General features: G+C 37.6%; 3 protein-coding genes across 3 annotated transcripts in view; 1 reads left to right on the top strand and 2 right to left on the bottom strand.

Annotated features, from left to right (window-relative positions):
• The window catches only part of LOC310725219 (uncharacterized protein), a 151,218-nt gene that overhangs the window by 117,693 nt on the left and 5,572 nt on the right, over window positions 1-27,953 (top strand). The window lies entirely within an intron of this gene.
• On the bottom strand, window positions 36-5,985 carry LOC310734127 (uncharacterized protein; the record flags this gene model as incomplete). Its single annotated transcript, XM_083555778.1, has 2 exons — window positions 36-1,020; window positions 5,971-5,985. 2 exons carry the CDS (start codon window positions 5,983-5,985, stop codon window positions 445-447), a joined length of 591 nt encoding a protein of 196 aa, XP_083411904.1. The 3' UTR covers window positions 36-444.
• Window positions 445-27,254, bottom strand: LOC310734114 (uncharacterized protein; the record flags this gene model as incomplete). The annotated part of the gene is made up of 4 exons (XM_083555773.1): window positions 27,100-27,254; window positions 26,910-27,010; window positions 1,143-2,214; window positions 445-542 (listed from the first exon to the last, which is right to left on the bottom strand). Exons 2-4 carry the CDS (start codon window positions 26,982-26,984, stop codon window positions 445-447), a joined length of 1,245 nt encoding a protein of 414 aa, XP_083411899.1. The 5' UTR covers window positions 26,985-27,010; window positions 27,100-27,254.

The raw sequence follows: 27,953 nt of genomic DNA, 5'->3' as shown, positions 1-27,953 counted from the left end.
ACTCATACAGTCCATTTAGAATAATCCACTTGGAAGCCGTTGTAGTGTAACTGTAGATTGACCAACAATGTTCTGATGGCTTGGAAAGGTGTCCAGTTTGTTAGAGCGAATTAAAATTAACATTACAATTTAAAAGTTCCCCCGATATTTACTGTACAATTTCCCTTTACATCCCTTCAAATAAGAAATTTAAGAAGATGATTTGTTTTATGGTTGTATGTTAGAGCACTTGTGGTTCGTTAATGAGTGTTGATAAACATAGCTCCGTCCACACTGTCCACAGAGGTACAGCTTCTGTCCTGTATGACTCTGCTGGTGGCTGAGAAGGACAGTCCGAGCACTAAAACTCTTCCCACACTGTTCACAGGGATATGACTTCACTCCTGTGTGGATACGCTGGTGTATTCTGAGACTACCCTGCTGAGTAAAACTCTTCCCACACTGTTACGGCTTCTGTCCTGTGTGGATACGCTGGTGTCTTTTGAGATTACTCTGATGATTAAAACACTTCCCACACTGATCACAGTAATACGGCTTCTCTCCTGTGTGGACACGCTGGTGTGATTTGAGAGTACTCTGACGATTAAAACTCTTCCCACACTGATCACAGTGATACGGCTTCTCTCCTGTGTGGACACGCTGGTGTGATTTGAGATAACTCTGATGAGTAAAACTCTTCCCACACTGTTCACAGTGATACAGCTTCACTCCTGTGTGGATACGCTGGTGTGATTTGAGACTACTCGAGTCAGTAAAACTCTTTCCACACTGTTCACAGTAATACGGCTTATCTCCTGTGTGGATACGCTGGTGTGATTTGAGATTATCCTGTTTAGTAAAACTCTTCCCACACTGTTCACAGTAATACGGCTTCACTCCTGTGTGGATACGCTGGTGTGATTTGAGACTACTCGAGTCAGTAAAACTCTTCCCACACTGTTCACAGTGATACGGCGTCTCTCCTTTGTGGATACGCTGGTTTGATTTGAGATGACTCTGATGAGTAAAACTCTTCCCACACTGTTCACAGTGATACGGCTTCACTCCTGTGTGGATACGCTGGTGTGATTTGAGATGACCCTGTTGAGTAAAACTCTTCCCACACTGATCACAGTAATACGGCTTCTCTCCTGTGTGGATACTCTGGTGTGATTTGAGACTACTCGAGTCAGTAAAACTCTGTCCACACTGTTCACAGTAATACGGCTTCTCTCCTGTGTGGATACTCTGGTGTGATTTGAGAGTACTCGGGTGAGTAAAACTCTTACCACACTGTTCACAGTAATACAGCTTCTCTCCTGTGTGGATACGCTGGTGTAATCTGAGATGACCCTGTTGAGTAAAACTCTTCCCACACTGTTCACAGTGATACGGCTTCAGTCCTGTGTGGATACGCTGGTGTAATTTGAGATGATCCTGTTTAGTAAAACTCTTCCCACACTGTTCACAGTAATACGGCTTCACTCCTGTGTGGATACGCTGGTGTGATTTGAGAGTACTCGAGTCAGTAAAACTCTTCCCACACTGATCACAGTGATACGGCTTCTCTCCTGTGTGGATACGCTGGTGTGATTTGAGATTAATCTGTTGAGTAAAACTCTTCCCACACTGTTCACAGTAATACGGCTTCACTCCTGTGTGGATACGCTGGTGTGATTTGAGAGTACTCGAGTCAGTAAAACTCTTCCCACACTGATCACAGTGATACGGCTTCTCTCCTGTGTGGATACGCTGGTGTGATTTGAGATTACACTGTTGAGTAAAACTCTTCCCACACTGTTCACAGTGATACGGCTTCACTCCTGTGTGGATACTCTGGTGTGATTTGAGATTACTCGAGTCAGTAAAACTCTTCCCACACTGTTCACAGTGATAGGGCTTCTCTCCTGTGTGGATACGCTGGTGTGATTTGAGATGACTCTGTTGAGTAAAACTCTTCCCACACTGTTCACAGTGATACGGCTTCTCTCCTGTGTGGATACGCTGGTGTGATTTGAGACTACTCGAGTCAGTAAAACTCTTTCCACACTGTTCACAGTGATAGGGCTTCCCTCCTGTGTGGACACGCTGGTGTGATTTGAGATTACTCTGTTGAGTAAAACTCTTCCCACACTGTTCACAGTGGTACAGCTTCTCTCCTGTGTGGATACATTGGTGTCTTTTCAGAACAGCAATTTTAGTAAAACTCTTCCCACAATCTGAGCAGTGGTGCATCTGGAAAACAATATAAAATGATTCAATATAGTGTAATAATTTTAGATTTGGTCTTGCATGTTATCAGACATGTCTGCTATAGTAATCCGATATGCTTTGAAACAAGATAAATGAGAGGTATTTTGAGGCCTATTAGAAAACCTTTAACCTGTTAGGCCTCAACACAGATTTTGGGACTTACAGCTGAAAATGCTCTAACTAAACTTTAAATGTTAACAGTTCCTGATAAAAGTGGGATACATACACAATTTAAATATCTTTAAAAAGAAGACACTTTGAGCTTTACTGTCCATTATTCACAGTTGATATTGCTCAAAAAGATATTCAATTTTTTTATTCCTTCATATATAAATACATGAAATCAGTCCTGGAGCAATCCAGAAAAATAATGGGTTAAAGCCACATGTCTCATGAGTTTATATTTTAAATTGAATGAAGATATCATAAAAATTAGATTCCTACAAACATTTATTTGAGACTATGTCTGGTTCGCCCCTCCCCGCCCAAATTTTAGAACTCACAGCTGAAATGCTCGACCTAACTTTAAATGTTCACAGTTCCTGATAAAAATGTGCCACATACACAATTTAGATATCTTTGGAAAGAAGACACTTTGAGCTTTAAACATCAAAGTTGATATTGTTTAAAAAGATTAAGTTATAGATGATGAATTCCCATAAATATACATTTCCTGCATTGAACATTATTTTTTTTTTTATATATATAAATATATGAAATCAGTCCTGGAGCAATCCAGAACAGCACTGGGTTGAAAGCCACATGTCTCATGAGTTTATATTTCAAATGTTATCAAGATTGTTCATAACAAATGAGATTCCTACAAACATTTATCTGAGACTATGTCTGATCCTTTTCTCCCTCCCCCTGTTTGACAGACACCTGCTAAACTCAGGTGATCATTCATACTCTATTCATACAGTCTGCATATTAATAAACTGCAGACCATAAAAAGCTTTTGTTCTACATGTTTGGGGCTATTGATGTTGATTTGGCATTCATATTGATGGCCAGGTAGCCAGACAAGCTCTTGTTTTACAGCCATGGCCATTCATATTGATGTCTGGCCATTCCAATCTCAACAACACACACACACACACTTTTCAAGCATTTATCCTATAAAAACAAACAGGCAATAAAACCAATAAAGTCGTATAAAACTATAAAGGGAGATACAGTTATGTTCAATATAATAGCAGTACAATGTGACTAACCAGATTAATCCAGGTTTCTAGTATATATTTTATTGCTACGTGACAAACAAGTTACCAGTAGGTGCAGTAGATTCTCAGAAAATAAACAAGACCCATCATTCATGATTTGCACGCTCGTAAGGCTGTGCAATTGGGCAATAAGTTGAAAGGGGTGTGTTAAAAAAAAAAGCAGTGTGGCATTCAATCACTGAGGTCATCAATTTTGTGAAAAAACAGGTGTGTATCAGGTGGCCCCTATTTAAGGATGAAGCCAGCACTTGTTGAACATGCATTTGAAAGCCTGAGGAAAATGGGTCGTTCAAAAGAACAACGTACTTTGATTAAAAAGTTGATTGGAGAGGGGAAAACCTATAAAGAGGTGCAAAAAATTATAGGCTGTTCAGCTAAAATGATCTCCAATGCCTTAAAATGTAAAGCAAAACCACAGCGATGTGGAAGAAAACGGAAGACAACCATCAAAATGGATCAAAGAATCACCAGAATGGCAAAGGCTCAGCCAATGATCAACTCCAGGATGATCAAAGACAGTCTGGAGTTACCTGTAAGTACTGTGACAGTTAGAAGACGTCTGTGTGAAGCTAATCTATTTTCAAGAATCCCCCACAAAGTCCCTCTGTTAAAAAAAAGGCATGTGCAGAAGAGGTTACAATTTGCCAAAGAACACATCAACTGGCCTAAAGAGAAATGGAGGAACATTTTGTGGACTGATGTAAAATTTTTCTTTTTGGGTCCAAGGACAATTTGTGACGGTTTGTGACAGTTTGTGAGACGACCCCCAAACTCTGAATTCAAGCCACACTACACAGTGAAGACAGTGAAGCATGGTGGTGCAAGCATCATGATATGGGCATGTTTCTCCTACTATGGTGTTGGGCCTATTTATCGCATACCAGGGATCATGGACCAGTTTGCATATGTCAAAATACTTAAAGAGGTCATGTTGCCTTATGCTGAAGAGGACATGCCCTTGAAATGGTTGTTTCAACAAGACAATGACCCCAAACACACTAGTAAATGAGCAAAGTCTTGGTTCCAAACCAACAAAATTAATGTTATGGAGTGGCCGGCCCAATCCCCGGACCTTAATCCAATCGAGAACTTGTGGGGTGAAATTAAAAATGCTGTTTTTGAAGCAAAACCAAGAAATGTAAATGAATTGTGGAATGTTGTTAAAGAATCATGGAGTGGAATAACAGCTGAGAGGTGCCACAAGTTGGTTGACTCCATGCCACACAGATGTGAAGCAGTTTTAAAAAACTGTGGTCATACAACTAAATATTAGTTTAGTGATTCACAGGATTGCTAAATCCTAAAAATAAAAATGTTTGTACAAAATAGTTTTGAGTTTGTACAGTCAACGGCATACACTGCTATTTTTTTGAACCCCTTTCAACTAATTGCCCAATTGCACAGCCTTACGAGCGTGCATATCATGAATGATGGGTCTTGTTTGTTTTCTGAGAATCTACTGCACCTACTAGTAACTTGTTTGTCACGTAGCAATAAAAAAATATACTAAAAACCTGGATTAATCTGGTTAGTCACATTGTACTGCTATTATTTTGAACATAACTGTATATTGTAACTTACAGATGTAAAATCGCATCTCCATGCAGATCTCCAAGTCTCTGTTGTTACTCCGCCCCCAAAAATATTTTCCACATCGCTGTTTTTTTTGCAAATCTCAGATAATTTTTTTGATTGTCCATTATTTTCCCTTGTTTTCTTTGTTTTATTGTAAACAAAGTACAGTTAGCACGAGCTGTAAACAGCTGTTTGTGTTGACCTGAGAGCTGCATCACTTCCTGGTTTGTCACTATGCACGTGTTACTTCCGGCAGTAAGAGTTTGTAAATTGTAATAAAACTAAGACTCATACACATGGAGAATAAAATCCTCACATATATCTTTAAAATCCTGCACTTATTGGCTACATTTTCCATCAATCATTTTGTTTCCATAATGCTACTGGCTGGAAAGAAAAGGTTTGAAATGAAAGGCGGCACATAAAAAAAACATGACACTTGCAGAGAGAGTAGAGACTCCACCCAAGATTCTGCCTCTTTTAATTTTTAATTTATTTATTTTTTTGTGGTCTCAACTGTTTTTAAACACTATATTCTACCAGCCATATTTGGTTTTTTTTACCAGCAATATGTCGTTTTTTTTATGTGAAAGTAATTCGGAAATATAATAATGTAAGTAGTGCGGTTTTTTATGCATGTTGTCATTGTGTACTGCTTACACAAATTCAGCAAATACATTCGTTCTACGTTTTCCATTGAAAAACAGAGATCTGAAATCGCTGCTTGAGACTTAAAGCTTTAGAATGATGTATAGTTAGTCATGGTTACTCTTCTCCATTTTTATTTAATCTATTGCTAAATATCAACACCTGAGAACAATGGGCTATTAGTTGCGCTCACGCAACAACGAGGCCTAAAGGGTTAACTATTTAATACTTGTATAAAATCTTCCAAAATCCCTGATATTTATGTCTTCAAGTGGAGGAGTTTTCCCAGTACCAGACCAGGCAGCATTATATCATCTTATTTTCAATTCCAGGAGACAGAGAAAAAGACTGTGGAACCTGTTGTGCTTTTGTGATAACATCAGAGCTTAACAGGATTCAGTCCACGATCACAAAGCTACCTGAAACTATGTTCAAGCAATGTTTGGATTTAGCAAAATACATTTCTGATTCAGAACATTTGCTAATAGTAGCTCTCATTAGACAAAGTTAAAAATCTGGACTGGTGCAAACAATCAGTACCTTCTGAGCTGATCTGCATGCTGTCTTCCAAATGATGTGTGAAAATCCCTGTGGTTGGGACAACAATACATTGATGACGACTGCAGGTAATTATCTGTGGCTGTCAAAAGCAGCAACCTACTTCCTCCTAATGGCCTATGAGGGCATTTTTAATCAACTTGTTAAAATGTACCTCCACTTTCAGACTCTCAGCTGAAAATCACCTACCTAAATATAAATGTGAACAGTTCCTGACCAAAGTGTTCTACATACACAATTTACATTTGGAAAGAAGATACTCTGACCCAGCCATTAGTGTTTCACAAGTCAGTGCACTCTGGTCTCAACCCCGGATACATGTGGAGGGTTGCGTTATGAAGGACATCCAGTGTAAAACATGTGCCAAATCAAACATGCAGATCACGAATAAGAATTTCATACCGGATCGGTCGAGGCCTGGGTTACCAACGACCATCACAGGTATCGTAAGCCAACAGGGTACCGGTGGAAATTGGGCTACGGTTGGCCGAAGGAGGAGAAGGAGAGGAGGACGACGTCTACAGAGGCAGCGGCAAAAGAAGTGGAGGAGAGTGGAGGTTCGGGTTGGTACTATGATGGTACTATGACTGGTAAAGGAACAGAGGGAGCTGATATGATGGAGAGGAGAAAGGTAGATATGTGTGTTTAGAAGACCAAATGGAAAGTGAATAAGACCAGGAACATTGGAGGTGTTTAAACTGTTCTATCATGGTGTGGATAGAAGGAGAAATGGTGTAGGGAAGATTCTGAAGAAAGAGTACAGTAAGAGTGTAGTGGAGGTGAAGAGAGCTTCTGATAGGGTGATGAAGGTGAAGCTGAAAGTTGAAGGGGAGATGATACATATCATCAGTGTTTATGCTCCACAGGTGGGCTTGAGATGGAGGAGAAGGAAAAATTCTGGAGTGAGTTAGATGAAGTGGTGGACTGTAATCCTAGAAATGAAAGATTGGTGATTGGGGCAGACTTTAAAGGGCATGTAGGTGAAGGGTACAGATGGGATGAGGAGGTGATGGTAGGTATGGAATTAAGGAGAGGAATGTGGAAGGGCAGATGGTGGTAGATTTTTGCTAAAAAGAGGAAAATGGCAGTGGTAAACACGTATTTTAAGAAGAAGGAGGATCATAGAGTGACGTATAAGAATGGATGGTGAGAAGATGCCTGAGGAATGGAGAAGGAGTGTGCTGGTACTGATCTTTAAGAATAAGGGAGATGTGCAGACTTGCAGTAAATACAGGGGAATTAAGTTGATCAGTCACACCATGAAGTCATGGGAAAGAGTAGTGGAAGCCAGGCTGAGAGAAGAGGTGACCATCTGTGAGCAGCAGTATAGTTTCATGGAAATGGGGTATATTAGTAAGAGAATGCTGAGGATGGAAAGAGGCAGATGTAGAGGGCAGGGGGTATGGAGACAGATGATCCGCTGTGGCGACCCCTTATAGAAGAAGCCGAATGAAGAAGAAGGAAATAAGTCACTCTGGGTTTTACTGTACATCGTTTTTAATGCAGGTCCTTTTCTCCCTCCCCCTGCTAGACTCCTGGGTCCACTAGACTCTTGTTATACATGTTTGGCTATTCATACAGACTGCATTCATATTAATGTACAGCAATTCAGACAGACTGCATGCATTCTGATGGCCGGACATTTCATTGGACAGGAGGAGAATTCATGATCAGAAGCCATTAATCTCAAGAAGCAAGGAGCTGAACAGCTCTGCTAGTGCTAACGTTAATTCACCTTTTTCTCCATCACCAGCTGCACTCAATTCTCCAACAACTATCTCCCCTACATGCCAGTGTACACACGCGCACACACACACACACACACACGCACACACACACACACACACACACACACACACACACACACAGACACACACACATACATAAATACAGCGGGTAAAATAAGTATTGAACATGTCAACATTTTTCTCAGTAAATATATTTGTAAAGGTGCTAGTGACATGAAATCTTTATCAGATGTTGGTAACAACCCATGCAATCCACACATACAAAGGAATCAAACCATACATGTCCATAAATGAAGTTGTCTAATGTCGTGAAACAACACACACACAAGAAAACACATTTTGAACACATATTGAACACATGAAGACAGGGAGGTGCAAAAATGAATGAAAAGCCAAGACAGCAGTAGATATCAATCAGAAATTAGAAAGCAACCCTGCCTGTTGTCATTGTAAATCAATATCAGCTGCTTCAGTCCCAACTGATGGCCTGTATAAAGGTGTCCCATTACCAAGGTGTCACACAAGAAACATCTCATGATGGGTAAAAGCGAAGAGCTCTCTCAAGACCTTTGCATCCTTACAAACATACTGATTGCATTGGTTACAGAAGGATTTCTAAACTTCTGAATGTTCTAAATGGTTTGATATCTTTGTATGTCTGGATTTCATGTCTATTAGTGTTAAGATGGTTCTCACACTGGTTCTCTAAACACATTCCTATATTATCTTTATGGAAGTCTTTATCTGGACTCACACATCTCCAGTTACTTTGTCTTCTTACCAAATCAAGAACAGCTTTAGCTCAGGGTTATTCCAGTGTGTATATACACTTGTCTGTTATCTGCAATAAACTGAAGAACAACATTTGCACCATTCTGCGTGCTGTGATTCTTCCCTGATCAGAAAACACACCACGGCATCGTTGATCACATGGGAAATAATACAAATCTAACAATATCAATAGCACCTTATGAAATATATTTACTGCGAAAAATGGTGACGTTTTCAATACTTATTTTACCCGCTGTATGTTGTCTCCTGTTATAATCACATGTAACCCTTCGATGTCGGCTCTTCCTATCATTGTGAAGCAGAATTCACCAAGCGTTGAATTGTTCACTCACTAACAGGGAACGTGAGCTGGGTTTAGACCGTCGTGAGACAGGTTAGTTTTACCCTACTGATGATCTGTTGTTGCAATAGTAATCCTGCTCAGTAAGAGAGGAACGGCAGGTTCAGACATTTGGTGCGTGTGCTTGGCTGAGGAGCCACTGGTGCGAAGCTACCATCTGTGGGATTATGACTGAACGCCTCTAAGTCAGAATCCCGCCTAAACGTAACGATACCGCAGCGCCGCGGATCTTCGGTTGGTCTGGCGTCAACCCTCCCTGGTGAGCGATCAAGTGAAAGTAATCCCTCGATCAAATCTTTTGTGGGGGAGTGGTGGCTCCAGTGGTTAAGGCGCTGGATTACTGATCGGAAGTTCGGGGGTTCAAGCCCCGGTATTGCCAAGCTGCCACTCTTGGGCCCTTGAGCAAGGCCCTTAACCCTCTGTGTGCTCCAGGGGCGCCGTATCATGGCCGACCCTGCGCTCTGACCCCAGCTTCCAAGCAAGCTGGGATATGCGAAGAACAACATTTCATTGTGCTGTAATGTATATGTGACTAATAAAGGCTATTCTATTCTATTCTGGCTATTCCATTATTTTACAGGCTTATGCTCTGATTAAACGGGGTGTATTCGAGCAGATGTAGTTGTGTTGGCCTATTTTGATAATAGATGCCTTTTAGGCTAAGACCACCTGTTCTCTTTCGGTCCATCAACACTGTGATTCCAGGCTACACTAGTACTCAACACAGTGGAAACATGGTTCTAATTTTCAAAAGTGCGAGGCAGAAACTAAACAAACTTGCAGTCCGCCACTTAATACTTTACTTTAAAACTAAACTTCCTCTGGGAAATCACTAGGATACGCATGTGAATATTTGATCTGTTAACTGGTTGCATGTGTAAAAGCTGTTGGTATAAAACATTGTTTACTATATTAACTGAGTAAAAAGCTGAAGAACAGATCAAATAGGACAATTGATTAAAGCATGGGTGTCAAACTCTGGCCCGCGGTGTAATTATATTTGGTCCACGAGATCATATCAAGTGTGTATTACAGCCGGCCCGCCAGTATATAGCGCATACACCGCTAATACTACAAATCCCAGAATGCTTTGTTAGTGCGTTAGCGCGTCAGTCGAGGCCGCTGAAAAACTCAGCGCTGAAGTTACCCAGTGACTTTGAAGCCCAGAAATGCAGATTTGAACTGCTCAGTAATCCGTTTGTGGTTGACTTGGAAAGCGCAGCAACCAACCTCCAAATGGAGCTGATTGAACTCCAGTGTAGAGACACGCTCAAATCAAAGTACGACTCTGTGTGTGCTGCACAGTTTCCATGTTTCCTCCCCGACACACTGCTCCAACTCCGTGCCCAAGCTGCTTAAATGCTCTCTATGTTTGGCAGCACATATCTTTGTGAGCAACTGTTCTCTTTAATGAAGATGAACAAAACCCCACTCAGGAGTCTCACTGATGGTGAGTAATGCGAAGCATAAGGAACTCCTCTTTCATGGAGCATGTAACCTTTAACCTTGTTCCATAAGTCGACTTGTACAGATTCCAAAAACATTACATACATCCTCTACATCCTCTTGGTCCAGACACTAACATAAACACTTGGCCTTCTCTTTCATAACCTTAAATGGAAACATCTGGCCAACATTTTAACCTTACAGGAATCTGATTGAATTTCAGATACCACAGTCTTTATGCACTTTTTCTACTCCAAGGCATGGACTGTTAATAGTTGAAAGATTTTTTTTTTTAATTGAAGGAAATAATTATTTTTGATTGTGTTGTTGCCCTGTAAAAGGTTTACATCAATGGAATTAGAAAGTCTAGAGAGAGAGAGAGAGAGAGAGAGAGAGAGAGAGAGAGAGAGAGAGAGAGAGAGAGAGAGAGAGAGAGAGAGAGAGAGATGTAATAAGAAACTAATACCACTGATGTGTTATTTCAAATGTATTTTCTCATTTGTATATAATATTAAACTTTGTTTGTTTCAGATTCAATGTTTAAGCAAAACTAAAGTTTGTTTCCATATGAAAAGGTTCAACATTACACTGCGGTTCAGCAGCCGCATCTTGGAAATACACGGTTAAGCAGCCGCACTTTGTTTAGTGTTGCGCGTTTAATCGTGCACTTACGGTATGGGTGCTGGGAGCGGTCAAATACATGGAAAGACAATTCAGAAAGGCGTTTCTGTTATAAAAAAGACTCAGTGCATTTTTATCATGTTCCACATTCAAACATTCATTAAACATTTTTCTTTATAGGTTTGCTCAATCTTTCAAATTATTCTTATGTACAGTGTCCCTGTCTATTATTCTCTTGAATATTAACTTATTTTACTGTGGAGTTTTTGAGAAAACTAAAGGCAAAATCACTCTAAACCTCAGGTGCATTTTCAATCATGTCACATATTCATACACTCATAAAACATTTTTCTTTATAGGTTTGCTCAATCTTTTAAATAATTCTTATTAAGGGTCTCCCTGTCTATTATTCCTTTAAAGTCCAACTCATTTTACTGTGGAGTTTTGGAGAAAAGTAAAAGCAAAAATTACTCCAAGCATCGCTGCATTTTCAATCACTGTCCATATTCAAACACTCATAAAACATTTTTCTTTACAGGTTTGCTCAATCTTTCAAATGTTTCTCATTCAGATTTACCCTGTCAATTAGTGTATTAATTTTCAAGATTTTCTACTGTACTCTTTTTTCAAATGCAGAAATAAGTGTATATATTTTTTTTAATTTGCCTTTTTTCCCCCAGATTACAACTTGGGCATTTTAAAGATTAAGCAAACTCAATCAAGAATCCGCCAGACTGCACAACAGTATCTACTTTGACTTCAGCACCTGTGGACATTTATTGACTCTCTTCTGCGCACTGATTCACACACCTAAAATTATCCTATTAGGCTTTTGTTTTATTGTTTGGAAATTACATATTTCTATTTTTTATCAAATGTCTGTTTATCATAATCAATATCACAAATTGTTGGTTGTGTTGCATTCAATTAATCAATCAATCAATCAATCAATCAATCAATCAATCAATCCTGTGCTTGTAAGGTGTCATTGAGTCTTGAAAGGTGCCTAATAAAATGCATTTTAATTATCATTAAACTACTATAGGACTAAGCTGCAATAGAGTCTGTGGCAGAATGTCACCAATGAGTTCTGCAGAAGCATGAGGACTGCAATAGATTACAAGCTTTCTGGACAAAATATATAAATTAATCGAAAGAAATTGAACAAAAAACGTAACAAGGTTTTTTTACCCTGTCCAAAAATATGTTTATACTACTCACACCGAAACAATAATAATATTATATGTTATTAGTATTATTATTATAATAATAACAACATTATTATAATAATATTATTATAGTAACATTATTATATTACTATTTATGAAATAATATGTATTTTTTAACAAACAAGATAAGTTATGTGTTCTGAATTTCGGTATTTAACAGGCTGCAAGCTATTAATAAGTTTAACCAGGTCGATATTTTCTTCTAGATGTCATCAAATATAACTTTCCAGACTTCTTTTTGTCCTCTTTTCTTTAATTTTACTAGCTTTTTTACCATTTGTTTGAAATGTACATATTATATTTACCTCTGTTAATCTCATGAACCATTAAATGCTTTCCCCATTGTTCAATAAAATAAATAATGTCCAATATCACTTTTATCTGTACTTTTCTGAGCAGTAATACAATTTATTTATTTACTTATCTTTACAAAAATGTGCATTAACTATTTTTATTCGTTTTTTTTATTTCACATTCCTTTATTTTTTAATGAGCAACTGGAGGCTTCTGTCACCAACACAAATTCATTGTAATTGCAATCGTGCTTGGCAATAAAGCTATTTCTTATTTAGATTTTATATATATATATAATTAATTCTGCTGTGTTTTGTCTATGAGTGGAGTGCAGTCGTTTCTTTTCTGTACTTTTCTAGCCTGTTTTTGTTTATGTATTGGTTTTTTAAGTTACTTTTACTTCGTATGTATTTTATGGAACCATTGAGTCAATCACAGTTGACAAAAGTTCGCTTTCATTGGGCAGTTAGTCACTATTCTAATACAGTGATAGGCTTTCACATGCTGTAAATCTTTTTTGTGACGATGTGGAGCCATTAAAGCATCGATTAGCATTTCTTTGCATGGAAAGGTTGACAACATTCAGGATAAAGGATGAGTAATCTTAGGCACAGGTATGTGTTGATTTTTACCAAGGTAATTTGCTATTTAATTAAGAAAAATACGCTATTACAACCTATATATACAGTGAGGAAAATAAGTATTTGAACACCCTGCTATTTTGCAAGTTCTCCCACTTAGAAATCAGGGAGGGGTCTGAAATTGTCATCGTAGGTGCATGTCCACTGTGAGAGACATAATCTAAAAAAAAAAATCCAGAAATCACAATGTATGATTTTTAAACTATTTATTTGTATGATACAGCTGCAAATAAGTATTTGAACACCTGTCTATCAGCTAGAATTCTGACCCTCAAAGACCTGTTAGTCTGCCTTTAAAATGTCCACCTCCACTACATTTATTATCCTAAATTAGATGCACCTGTTTGAGGTCGTTAGCTGCATAAAGACACCTGTCCACCCCATACAATCAGTAAGTTTTCAACTACTAACATGGCCAAGACCAAAGACACTAGAGACAAAATTGTACACCTCCACAAGGCTGGAAAGGGCTACGGGGAAATTGCCAAGCAGCTTGGTGAAAAATGGTCCACTGTTGGAGCAATCATTAGAAAGTAGAAGAAGCTAAACATGACTGTCAATCTCCCTCGGACTGGGGCTCCATGCAAGATCTCACCTCGTGGGGTCTCAATGATCCTAAGGAAGGTGAGAAATCAGCCCAGAACTACACGGGAGGAGCTGGTCAATGACCTGAAAAGAGCTGGGACCACCGTTTCCAAGGTTACTGTTGGTAATACACTAAGACGTCATGGTTTAAAATCCTGCATGGCACGGAAGGTTCCCCTGCTTAAACCAGCACATGTCCAGGCACGTCTTAAGTTTGCCAATGACCATTTGGATGATCCAGAGGAGTCATAAGAGAAAGTCATGTGGTCAGATGAGACCAAAATAGAACTTTTGGGTCATAATTCCACTAAACGTGTTCAAAGGAAGAAGAATGATGAGTACCATCCCAAGAACACCATCCCTACTGTAAAGCATGGGGGTGGTAGCATCATGCTTTGGGGGTGTTTTCTGCACATGGGACAGGGCGACTGCACTGTATTAAGGAGAGGATGACCGGGGCCATGTATTGCGAGATTTTGGGGAACAACCTCCTTCCATCAGTTAGAGCATTGAAGATGGGTCGAGGCTTGGTCTTCCAACATGACAATGACCCGAAGCACACAGCCAGGATAACCAAGGAGTGGCTCTGTATGAAGCATATCAAGGTTCTGGCATGGCCTAGCCAGTCTCCAGACCTAAACCCAGTAGAGAATCTTTGGAGGGAGCTCAAACTCCGTGTTTCTCAGCGACAGGCCAGAAACCTGACTGATCTAGAGAAGATCTGTGTGGAGGAGTGGGCCAAAATCCCTCCTGCAGTGTGTGCAAACCTGGTGAAAAAGTACAGGAAATGTTTGACCTCTGTAATTGCAAACAAAGGCTACTGTACCAAATATTAACATTGACTTTCTTAGGTGTTCAAATACTTATTTGCAGCTGTATCATACAAATAAATAGTTAAAAAATCATACATTATGATTTCTGGATTTTTTTTTTTAGATTATGTCTCTCACAGTGGACATGCACCTACGATGACAATTTCAGACCCCTCCATGATTTCTAAGTGGGAGAACTTGCAAAATAGCAGGGTGTTCAAATACTCATTTCCTCACTGTATATATATATATATATATATATATATATATATATATATATATATATATATATATATATATATATATATATATATATATATATATATACATATATATATATATATATATATATATATATATATATATATTTGTTAAAAAATGCGATTTATCTAACTATTCGCGTGGTTGCTGGTAATATATATAATCACCTTTATGTAGAGCCCTGTGCAGGACTGTTACCAGTGCTTGAATTGAGGGGGGCTAGGGGGATCTGGGACCCCCATAATGTATCAGGGACCCCCCATGGCAAGTTAAAAATAGACTTAGAGGAGTACCAAAGATTATTTTAGTAAAAAATTAAGTGGAATACACAACAACTGGGCACCCCCATGAGCCCACTCCCGCAAGCATTTTGCCACAGCTTATGAACACTGTGTAAAAACCATATAAAAACCATAATCAACTTTCATTGTTTGACCTTTTTTTAAAGTGTCAGGGAAAATGCAAATTGAGAAGCTACAGTGACTTGAATAATTGAAAATAAATACAAACCAAAGCAAAACAAATGTAACTGCTTAAAAAAGTTTTGCCAAAAATAAATTTTAGATGTATAAAAGCATACCTGCATGCAAAAAGGACTGAGCTTTAACATTTTTGATTCAGTTTATTCATTTGGCTTGAACGCTGATTAGGGTCATTTAGTGGCCCAGTTATAAAATAGCAATCTCTGAACTAATTTTCAAACAAGAGAGGCAAAATGCATGATCTATTTTCTGCAGTGAATGTCAGTGTTAATAATAATAATAAATCATTATTATTATTATTAAAATTATTATTATATTATTATTTTGTATTTTAGTGGAAATAAGTTTGTATTTATAAATGTTCAGAAACTAGGGTTTGTTTAAACGTGGGTGTGTCTGTGTATGGTTGTGTGTGTTTATTTCAGAACCTGCACCTTCACCATTTTTGGAAAGGCAAGTATATACACAAGGGAATATACATACATACATACATACATACATACATACATACATTATATATATATATATATATATATATATATATATATATATATATATATATATATATATATATTTATTTTTTATTTTATTTATTTATTTATTTATTTATTTATTTATTTATTTATTTATTTTTAACTAAAACCTGTTTTTCTATTGTTCTATGTCATTTTATAGTCAAGGACACTTAAACCATAAACCTGGACCAAATATTGCAAAGCATTTCAAAATGTTCTATACCTGGTGTCAATATGAATAACAACAGTATTTATCATGAATCTGGTTAATGGGGAGACGTCTGCAAAGATTTGGAAATACCCAATACACTGTTGAATCGGCTAAAAATTCGCAAAGCCGCTGCACATCTTTGGAAGGTATTTTCTCTTCTGTAAAAAAATGCTATTAATACTAAAGTTAAAAGGTACTAATGTACTTTAAAGTTTGTAAAAATATAGTTTTTAATGTCAAATAACTTTAATCATGATCATATTTCGAAATGAACAAGTTTATTCTTAACTTTTCGCCAGGAAACATCAGGGAACAAGAGCAGCTCAAAAGTGAGATGAGGAAAAAGCTTCTGGAGAAAACAGTTCCTCCTTGGTAATTTGTCTGTCATAAGTTGTTGTTATGGTAACTGTGACACATTGTGTGCAAGGTGAAATATTCAAATGATTGTTAGAGTATGCACTACAATTATCCAGAGTGATATTGATAGAGAATGCATATTATACAATAATAGTGTGCATTGTATTATACAACACACACAAATTAGGTCCAGTCTTCTTATTGAAAAATATTTGAATGACTATAACTGCACTAGCTGTTCAATATGCAATAGAGTATACTTTTTAAGTATTAATAAATTAAATAACATAGAAACTGTTTAGCATTGCATGGTGTTGCACTTTTATGTGTATTATTTACACATTTGGAATGATTTAGGATAGGAGAAATGTGGGAGACAGTAATTGGCCTCCACTTATGCAGAAAGACATTAAATATTTAAATATATTATTTTGAAAAGATAAACTTATTCAACACCTTAAATGCAAATCAGCATTTCCTGATCAGAGGGTAATTGTCTATATTATGAAGTAAAAGATAAAATTAGCATGTTCCATGTTTAGTTATTATTAAGGGTTTACTTTGTGTTGTTGATAATGTCTACTTTCAGGGCTCTTGGGAAAATTTGACAACATTTTTAAAGGGTAACAGTCCTTGTTCTGAAAAAAAGCCTAAATCTTCAGAAGCTAAAGGTAGTCAAATAAAATATATATTTAAAAAATATCTTGGTATTTGCTTCAGTACAAAATTGGGTATAAAAATAATAATTTCCCTTTAAAAGAATCACATTGTGTTGCTTTGCAGTCTGAAATAAAGACAGACACAGTTTTTCTTTTAGTAAGCTGTACTATACTCTGCTGTACGTTTTAGTAAGCTGTACTCAATGCAACTTATACCATCCAAATGAAAGATAGAAGACCAACATGACTGCAAAAAAAAGAAGAAACACTGAGCTGGAAAAAGGATCACCCCTTCGTACAAAAGGTTTTGTAACCTAAATCAGGCAGTCATAAATGAGCTTTGTCAAATGCACCGTAAAGATTCAGAGGACACATGGAAAAAGGTCTTATGATCAGATAAGATTAAATTGTTATTATTTGGCCTCAACATTAATCGAAAATCTGTACAATGATTTGAAGACTGCAGTCAACAAACGGTCACCATAAAATTGAACTGAACTTGGGCAGTTCTGCAAAGAAAATGGACAAAATGTGCAAAGTTTAGATGTGCAAAGTTAGTAAGTTTGTAATTAAAAAAAAAGGAAAAAAACAACAAAACCAAACACAAGTTGGCGATGCTATTTCACTTTTTTCAGTCAGAACTCAGTTATTTATTTATTTATTTATTTATAACGGTGTTTTTGGTTTTATACAGTATCTTTCATTGCAATGTAATAGGTTGAACTGAGTGAATACAGCCGGATACAACAAAAACTGTGTCTGTTTTCAATTCCAGCTTAAAAGCAACAAAATGTGTTTATTTTAGGTTTGAGAAGTCATTCATTTCTATACAGACTGTATATTCATAGAAATATAGTAGTATAGTATATACTAGCATAATATTAAATGTAAGGTCTATCTTTAATATTTCAGATATTCTATAACATCAAAACAACTAGCAGTCTGATATGAAATACAAGATGACAATTACACAAATATGCAAAGGGAAAAAAATTTATATGATTAAAAAAAAGGACTCAAGTCATTTAAAACCTTTGCCTCAAAAATGTGCACTCTGAGAAATGTGAAATCATCACATACAGCAGAAGGTTCTATACACAGGTTCAACATTTACTAACTAACTAACTAACTAACTAACTAACTAACTAAATAAAAAAAATTATTTGATCAAATTAATAACATTTATTGCCAAATTATATAATAATGCATATATACTTTTTTATAAGAAATCACAATTGGAATTGTTTTTGTGTTACAGTATCATGACTAGGAACCTGACTTGGCTGAATTAGCTTACATGTCTACAGAAAGCAGTGAGGAAAAGGACACATTCTTTAAATGTAGTTTGCCACAAGAGCCATGGTTCTTTTTTATTAACAAGAAAGAATGGCAAGAGCTAAGAAAGCATCAGAAAGGAAGATGTTTTCAAGGGTTACAGTGGACAAACGTGATTGCGAAGGGAATACGGTCAATTCACCCATACTGCAGTTTTGGTTTTAAAAGACACAGTGTGAAAACCCTGCTGTCACAAAAAAAACACACCTTTATTCGAATGTACGGGCTACTGCCGATTTGAAAATTGCCCAATTAATGTTAGTGTGGAAGTGACCGATGAGGTCACCCTGAAGGCAGCAGTTCTATTCACAGGAGGAGATGTTTATCACAGTACCACTGAACTGAAAAGGAGACCAGTGCGTGCAGATGCACGTTTATCTATTGCACAAACTCTGGAAAGCAAACTGCCCAGAAATGTACAGTGAGGAAAATAAGTATTTGAACACCCTGCTATTTTGCAAGTTCTCCCACTTAGAAATCATGGAGGGGTCTGAAATTGTCATTGTAGGTGCATGTCCACTGTGAGAGACATAATCTAAAAAAAAAAAACAGAAATCACAATGTATGATTTTTTTAACTATTTCTTTGTGTGATACAGCTGCAAATAAGTATTTGAACACCTAAGAAAGTCAATGTTAATATTTGGTACAGTAGCCTTTGTTTACAATTACAGAGGTCAAACGTTTCCTGTAGTTTTTCACCAGGGTTGCACACACTGCAGGATGGATTTTGGCCCACTTCTCCACACAGATCTTCTCTAGATCAGTCAGGTTTCTGGCCTGTCGCTGAGAAACACGGAGTTTGAGCTCTCTCCAAAGATTCTCTATTGGGTTTAGGTTTGGAGACTGGCTAGGCCACGCCAGAACCTTGATATGCTTCTAGAGAGCCACTCCTTAGTTATCCTGGCTGTGTGCTTCGGGTCATTGTCATGTTGGAAGACCCAGCCTCGACCCATCTTCAAAGCTCTAACTGAGGGAAGGAGGTTGTTCCCCAAAATCTCGCAATACATGGCCCTGGTCATCCTCTCCTTAATACAGTGCAGTCGCTCTGTCACATGTGCAGAAAAACACCCCCAAAGCATGATGCTGCCACCCCCATGCTTCACAGTAGGGATGGTGTTCTTGGGATGGTACTCATCATTGTTCTTCCTCCAAACATGTTTAGTGGAATTATGACCCAAAAGTTCTATTTTGGTCTTATCTGACCACATGACTTTCTCCCATGACTCATCTGGATCATCCAAATGGTCATTGGCAAACTTAAGATGTGCCTGGACATGTGCTGGTTTAAGCAGGGGAACCTTCCGTGCCATGCATGATTTCAAACCATGACGTCTTAGTGTATTACCAACAGTAACCTTGGAAACGGTGGTCCCAGCTCTTTTTAGGTCATTGACCAGCTCCTCCCGTGTAGTTCTGGGCTGATTTCTCACCTTCCTTAGGATCATTGAGGACCCACGAGGTGAGCTCTTGCATTGAGCCCCAGTCCGAGGGAGATTGACAGTCATGTTTAGCTTCTTCCATTTTCTAATGATTGCTTCAACAGTGGACCTTTTTTCACCAAGCTGCTTGGCAATTTCCCCGTAGCCCTTTCCAGCCTTGTTTAGGTGTACAATTTTGTCTCTAGTGTCTTTAGACAGCTCTTTGGTCTTGGCCATGTTAGTAGTTGGATTCTTACTGATTGTATGGGGTGGACAGGTGTCTTTATGCAGCTAACAACCTCAAACAAGTGCATCTAATTTAGGATAATAAATGTAGTGGAGGTGGACATTTTAAAGGCAGACTAACAGGTCTTTGAGGGTCAGAATTCTAGCTGATAGACAGGTGTTCAAATACTTATTTTCCTCACTGTATATTTCAAATCCATGCAAAAAATCCCAGAGATGGTGGTACAGTCTGGGTGCAGGGATGAAGCACCAACAAAAGAGGTTTTGAAAACCATTGCATGCACCCAAAGACAACTGAAAAGACCTCATTCAAACGAACTTTTAAGTCTACAAATATTAATTGATGAAAAGAAAGGATCAGACAATGAAGTCCTACAGAGGGTCATGATGCACCCAAAAGCAATAATGCTATGGTCTAAGAAAACACTGTCAGTGTTTTACAGAAGGCGCAAAGAAGACATTGTCTATCTGGATGCAACAGGAAGTATTATTCAGAAAGGAAGCTCCACAAGTCGACCATACTATGTGTATGAATTAGTTGTGCGTAATCCTTCCAAGGGGGCATCTCCTCTTCCAATTGCAACCTAGCTTACTTGTGACCACACAACAGCATCTGTCATGTACTTCTTGCAGGCTTTCCAAACAGACATGATGAGAATGTATGGGAAAAAGGCAGTCAAAAGGCCAATTATGATCATTTGTGATGGCTTCCTTGTGCTTCTGAATTCTATTTCTTTTACATTCTGCCAACTAAGTCTGGAGGATCTCCTGAAGAAGTACTTTAAAATAATCAGTGGACAATACCAGGCAGAAAAGTTTGATCTTCCCATCCTTCATAGATGCTTAAGCCACATAATGAAAAATGCAAAGTGTCTGTGCAAAAAACAGTAGGTATTTATTTTTTTTTTAACTGAGATTAATGTATAAAGCATTTGAAACATAACCAATTTCTGTTTTTATTGCTGTCATTTTAGAGTGCCAAAACATTACAAACTTGCAATGCACACATTTGGGCTACTTGCATGTTCAGAAAATCTGAAGCAGATGGATGAGGTGCTCCTCAGTGCCACAGTCCTGTTTTGTAGTCCATGCACTGGAGACAATGTGGCTAAGCACTATAACAACTTGCAAGCACTGATGCAACAAATAGGAAAACTGGAAGTTGAGGAACAAAACATTGTTGCTGAAGACTACAAGGTCATTAAAATGTTATTAACAGTTATTGCTATATATGTAGACTGCTGACAATACACACTCTTGCAGCAATGTGCTATGTTGAATCTCTGTCTTGACCTGCAGTGGATTTTTATAAAGGACATTTCAACCATGTGTGTTTTCATCATGTACATAAGTCCAAACTTTACATTCAAGAACATAAAAGAAGGTTTTAAAGACATTCCCTAACATTTGCATGATGTTTCTAAGTATTACTTGAACCACAATTTGATTTAAATTAAGTGCCTGCTAAATTGTCTTTATGTGCATTAGCATAAATAATTAATATGTGCTATTAATAATAATATACATTATATACATTAGATATAATGTATATTATTATTAATAGCACATATTAATTATTTATGCTAATGCACATAAAGACAATTTAGTAATAATATACATTATATACATTAGATAAAGCCCCGGTATCGCCAAGCTGCCACTCTTGGGCCCTTGAGCAAGGCCCTTAACCCTCTATGCTCCAGGGGGGCCCTTACGAGGGAAATATCAAGGTCTGTGACGTCGGAGTGACGTGGGGCCGCCTTCCTGTAGGCTCACCACCTGCAGGAGGGACCGTAAGGGACGGTGCTATGAGGATTGGGCAGCGGTCGGAGGCGGGGGCCTGCTTAGACTGCTGCCCCCGCGACCCGAATTACGGATAAGCGGGAAAAAATGAATGAATGAATAAACATTAGATAGATAGATAGATAGATAGATAGATAGATAGATAGATAGATAGATAGATAGATAGATAGATAGATAGATAGATAGATAGATAGATAGATAGATAGATAGATAGATAGATAGATAGATAGATAGATAGATAATTATATTTATATATAACTAATTCCTGTGTCTTGCTTCTTCAGCTACACAACGTAATTCGCTTCATAAACATTAATGTTTAAATACAAAACATTTCCTTTCAGAATGATGTGGGAAACACACCCCTTGAAAGCCACTTCCAGAAGGTAATAGTGAAAGCACCTCTTGACCGTAATGGGAAAGAAAACAGCTATTACGCCCCAACATTCATTGAAAATTTGACCAGGTACTTCCTTCCACACGCAACTCTGTGGTCTGGCCTATTGCTAGGTAGGTTTTTTGATAGGAGTGTTTTCTAACATTACTACTGATTCAAAAATAAAATAAAATAAACAAACAAACAATGTAATTCTTTAGGTGATATTGGACGTCATGGTACAGGCTCAGCCTACCAACATTTCAGGCAGATTTATAAAAAAGTCAGTCAGTCCAATAATCAGGTAAAAACTCAACTGATTAATTTTAATAGCTTGTTGATAAATTTTTTATTTTTTATTTTTTACATAAATGCATAAATGTAATGCCTTAAATAACTACAATTTGTTGTCCATAATTCAGAACTTTACACAAGACAATCAGACACAAGGAATAATGGAAAAAAGTCAATGGGACCTAAAAAAAATTAGGTGCCAGAGAAGGAGATTGACAAGATTGGATGACTTTGTCCAGATTTATCAGAGCATGCACGATGCACTGCTCCGTGAATTTGAAGACACAGAACAAACAAAAAAGAGAGTAATGAAATATGTTTGTACTTTCACCTTTTAAAAAATATTGGCAATTCAATGTTCCCTAAATATAAACCAAGATGCTGTAATATCTTCTTCTTCTTCTTCTATTGGCTTCTCCCATTAGGGGTCGCCACAGGGGATCATCCTTCTCCATACCTCTCTGTCCTCTACATCTGCCTCTTTCACACCAACTACCTGCATGTCTTCTCTCACCACATACATAAACCTCCTCCTTCTTCTTACTATTTCCCTCCTTCCAGATGGCTACATTCTCAGCATTCTCCTACTGATATACCCCATGTTCCTCCTCTGCACATGTCCAAACCATCTCAATCTCGCCTCCCTCACCTTGTCTCCAAAACGTCCTACATGCGCTGTCCCTCTAATAAACTCATTTCTAATCCTGTCCATCCTCGTCACTCTAAATGAAAACCTCAACATCTTCAGCTCTGCTACCTCCAGCTCCACGTCCTGTCTTTTACTCAATGCCACTGTCTCTAATCCATACAACATCTCAGGTCTCACCACAGTCCTATAAACTAAGATGCTGTAAGATACACTTCATAAAAAAATTTAAAAGATAAAAAAAAAAAGAAACCTGTGTGATGTATGTGTGTCTCTTCTAGTCCATTCGAGTGGAAATGGAGCAGTGGAAAAAGAGACGTCAGAGGCATAAAGGATTATATGTTTCTCCACTAGTCAAGGTTCTTCCATTCCAAGATGTAAAAAACAAGGTATTATTTTTCGGAGTGTATAATAATAATAATAATAATAATAATAATAATAATAATAATAATAATAATAATAATAATAACAACAACAAACAACAACAACTAAACAATTTTAATTGAAAAAATAAAAAAAAGAGCAGAAGCATATGCTTTTAAACTAAATTCTTATTTATTTTAAATAAAATGGGTTTTTGTGTGTGTGTGTGTGTGTGTGTGTGTGTGTGTGTGTGTGTGTGTGTGTGTGTGTGTGTGTGTGTGTGTGGTTTTTTGTTCGGAGAAGTCTTCAAAGGCACCCCCAAAAGTGCCAGAGAAAAAGAAAAAGCCAGAAGATGTGATCCAGGTTTAAATATACACACAAATACATTTTATATATATATATGTATGTATGTATAGTAAAAAAATCTAACTGGTGAGGTACAAATATTGGGAACAATCACTGTAATCTGTAATCACTTTAAAGTGTTACTGAATGTGTAAACTGATGTCTTGTTGTTATGATAGCAGATTCATGGCTTCCAATCTCTTGAATCAACTTTCACATCTTATTTAGAAGGAGGAATATATTGATTGGAAATTGTATGTTTGTATATCCAGTGTCAATATGGCAGGAGACGAGCATGTTCAATTTCACTATTACAAAACACAGGCAGAGAGGAAAGATGATAGTCCTGAAGTACAACAAATATAAGTGTAGCCCAAAACACCTGAGCAGTCTGAAGGCAAAGGAAAATCAGCTGATTAATTAAAAGAATGGTTTATCATTGCATGATTATGACTGCATTTAATCTCATGGTCCCTCACATTTATCATGTGGTCTTCTAGAAGGTCCCAAAATGTAGAACTGACACTGCTGTCCCTCATTATAAAGATACTTAATAGACTAAGATCACAAACAAGATTGACTTTTTGTCTTCACACTGCATCAAATTTAAATTTGAACTGGCACAAAAATATCTAAGAAATAAATTGTATCTTCTGTATCTTCAGAAAGAACCAGTGAAGAATATCAGGAGAAGACAATCAAAAATCGAAGGGCCAATCTGGAATAAAGCAGGTCCATCAGAAACAATTGCTCCTCGAAGACTATGCAGGCCACCAAAAATACAAATGCTGCAACAAATACTTCACCCTGATTACTGGTTGTCCTGTGATATCATTGACCTGGCCAGCTACCTCATGGCAAAGGACAATATGCACATTGATGGGTTTCAATCTGTTCTGCCCTTTAGTGCGATTCCAAATGGTGGAATTGTTGGAACCCCACAAAATAAGTTTCTGCAAATATTGAACATTCGGCAATGCCACTGGATCACAGTCAGCAATTTGTTTTGTAATGAAAATCAGCTCTCTGTGTATGACAGCAAGTGCACCCCTCTGGACCCAGGGACACTACAAACACTGTCCTGGTTGGTGAGGCCGCAGTCAGGCAAGTTTGATGTTTTGCAACCAGCTGTGCAGCAGCAATCAAATAACAGCAATTGTGGGTTATTCGCAATAGCATTTGCATATGCTGTTTGCAAGGGTCACCCACCAGAGGTATGCATATTTAATGAAAGCAGGCTAAGGGCACAACTGTATGCTACGTTTACAAAAAACAGTATCGCATTTGGCATGAAATGTCGAGAGAGTGCGATACCTGTTTACTGTGTTTGCAGAACAGCTCATTACTATGAGCTCATGGTCCAGTGCTCTAAATGCCAAGAGTGGTATCATCCTACATGTGTAGATATACCCAGAAGTGTCATTGGTAATGAACAGTTCTGGCAATGTTTCAACTGCCACTGATGATGTACATGATGAATATTTGATTGTAAATAAAACTTGTCTCTGCACAATTGCAACCTTTCATTATTCGCTCTTTTTATTTGTGTTTTAAAATAAAAAAAAACATAGTAATGAAGTGAAATCCATATCCCAATTTTTATATGTTCGGACAAAACAAGAATGTATTTTTTCTGAAATCTTTCCAAAAAAAGTGATTTTGCCTTTACTTTTCTCAAAAACTCCATAGTACAATAAGTTAATATTTAAGAGAATAATAGACAGGGACACTGTACATAAGAATAATTTGAAAGATTGAGCAAACCTATAAAGAAAAATGTTTTATGAATGTTTGAATATGGAACATGATTGAAAATGCACCTGAGGTATTGAGTGATTTTTGTCTTTACTTTTCTCAAAACCTCCACAGTAAAATAAGTTAATATTTGAGAGAGTAATAGACAGGGACACTGTAAAAAATAATTATTTAAAAGACTGAGCAAACCTATAAGAGAAAATGTTTAATGAATGTTTGAATGTGGAACATGATAAAAATGCACTGAGTCTTTTTTTATAACGGAAACGCCTTTCTGCAGCGTCTTTCCATGTATTTTGACCGCTCCCAGCACCCATACCGTAAGTGCACGATTAGACGCGCAACACTAAACAAAGTGCGGCTGCTTAACCGTGTATTTCCAAGATGCGGCTGCTGAACCGCAGTGTCTTTATGCACTTTTTCTACTCCAAGGCATGGACTGGTAATAGTTGAAAGATATTTTTTTAATTGAAGGAAATTATTATTTTTGGTTGTGTTGTTGCCCTGTAAAAGGTTTACATTAAAATGGAATTAGAAAGTCTATAGAGAGAGAGAGAGAGAGAGAGAGAGAGAGAGAGAGAGAGAGAGAGAGAGAGAGAGAGAGAGAGAGAGAGAGAGAGAGATGTAATAAGAAACTAATACCACTAATGTGTTTTATTTCAAATGTATTTTCTCATGTGTTTATAATATTAAACTTTGTTTGTTTCAGATTCAGTGTTTAAGCAAAACTAAAGTTTGTTTCCAAATGAAAAGGTTCAACATTACACATCTGGAGAGACGGAAAACATGCACAATTATGCATGCACATCAAAAACACTTTTCAATAAATACTGAGTTTGGCCCGCGATTTCGTCCCAGTGTTTAATTTTGGCCCACTGTGAATTTGAGATTGACTCCTCTGGATTAAAGATTTGGGGAGAAATTTCGTGTTTCCTTGTAAAAGGATTTTTTTTAATAAATAAATAAATAAATAAAACAGTAGTTTATTGTGATACACTTAAAGTTAAGGTATTTATTATTATTTAATTATAAAATACATTATGATGTATCTTTGCCCTGCAAACCACACTGAAAGTTGAGACATGAATAAATTGTACCTTTGATCCAGCAGCAGCAGCAGCAGGAGTGTGTGGAGGTTCTCCTAAAGATCTCCGTCTGGACTCTGGTTTCATGATCAGAGGTGTAAAGAATCAGGACACTGGAAGAAAAATGCAGAGGTTCATGACTCCAGAATGTCCACTAGCTGTTCCCCGAGCAGCTCAGCTGCTACATTTCACTGTATCTCACCTTTGGGTAAAAATCCGCTAAATCCGGGACAAAAACGGGGTTGAAGCTCGCGCGCGATAGATTTATAACGGCGAAAGGAACGTCGATGTGCACGAGCGGAAAGTGGAGAAAAACTCACGCGCCCAACATTAACTTCCGACCGGAGCGCGTGAAAGAACTCTACAGGTACAAGCACAGGTCACAAATCAGTGGGCGTGGCCGAGTTCTAAATCTGCAAACATCATTGGCTCAGACATTGTCAGGAAGTGAAATCTGATTAGTTGTCTGTAATAATATCAAATATATATTATGAAATATTTCATATAATAAAAATCAAAAGTAATATTTTAGATTGAATTCCAGTGGAAACGCGACTGATCCGAAGCTGCTGCTTTTCAGCTGATACACACTGTGTGGTCAAAAGTATTTGGACATGTGTCTTTTCCAGACAGATGTGGTTCATAAATTCACCTAAAATGCTTTCAAATGCACCATACAGCCAATTAACATGCAAACTGTTGAAACACTTCATAGAAACAGAATGTAGAATCACTGAAAGCATTTTAAATGGGATTTAAATACCCGGGACAGAGGGAAGCAGGAGCTTTTCTGTAGCTATTATTGCTTATATGTTCATGGCACAGGACCAAATATCAGTTTATTTTATCTTTCCATAATGAGCTGGAATAAAACATAAATGCTGTGGTGACTCCCGTGTGTAATGCTGCATGATGGCACTGCTGGAGGATTACACCAATGGAAGATTAAGGAGAAAAAGAGTCTCCAGGGACCATGATGATTTCTTGGCCTGGATAATGACTGGCTAATAAGCTGATTTAGATTCCTACAGCTGTGCTCCTGGATCTATGTGCTGA

The sequence above is a fragment of the Silurus aristotelis genome, assembly GCF_946808225.1.
Source record: "Silurus aristotelis genome assembly, chromosome: 1".
NCBI classification, from domain to species: Eukaryota; Metazoa; Chordata; class Actinopteri; order Siluriformes; family Siluridae; genus Silurus; species Silurus aristotelis.
Note: the sequence above shows the minus strand (reverse complement) of the source record. Positions and strands in the feature narration are given on the sequence as shown.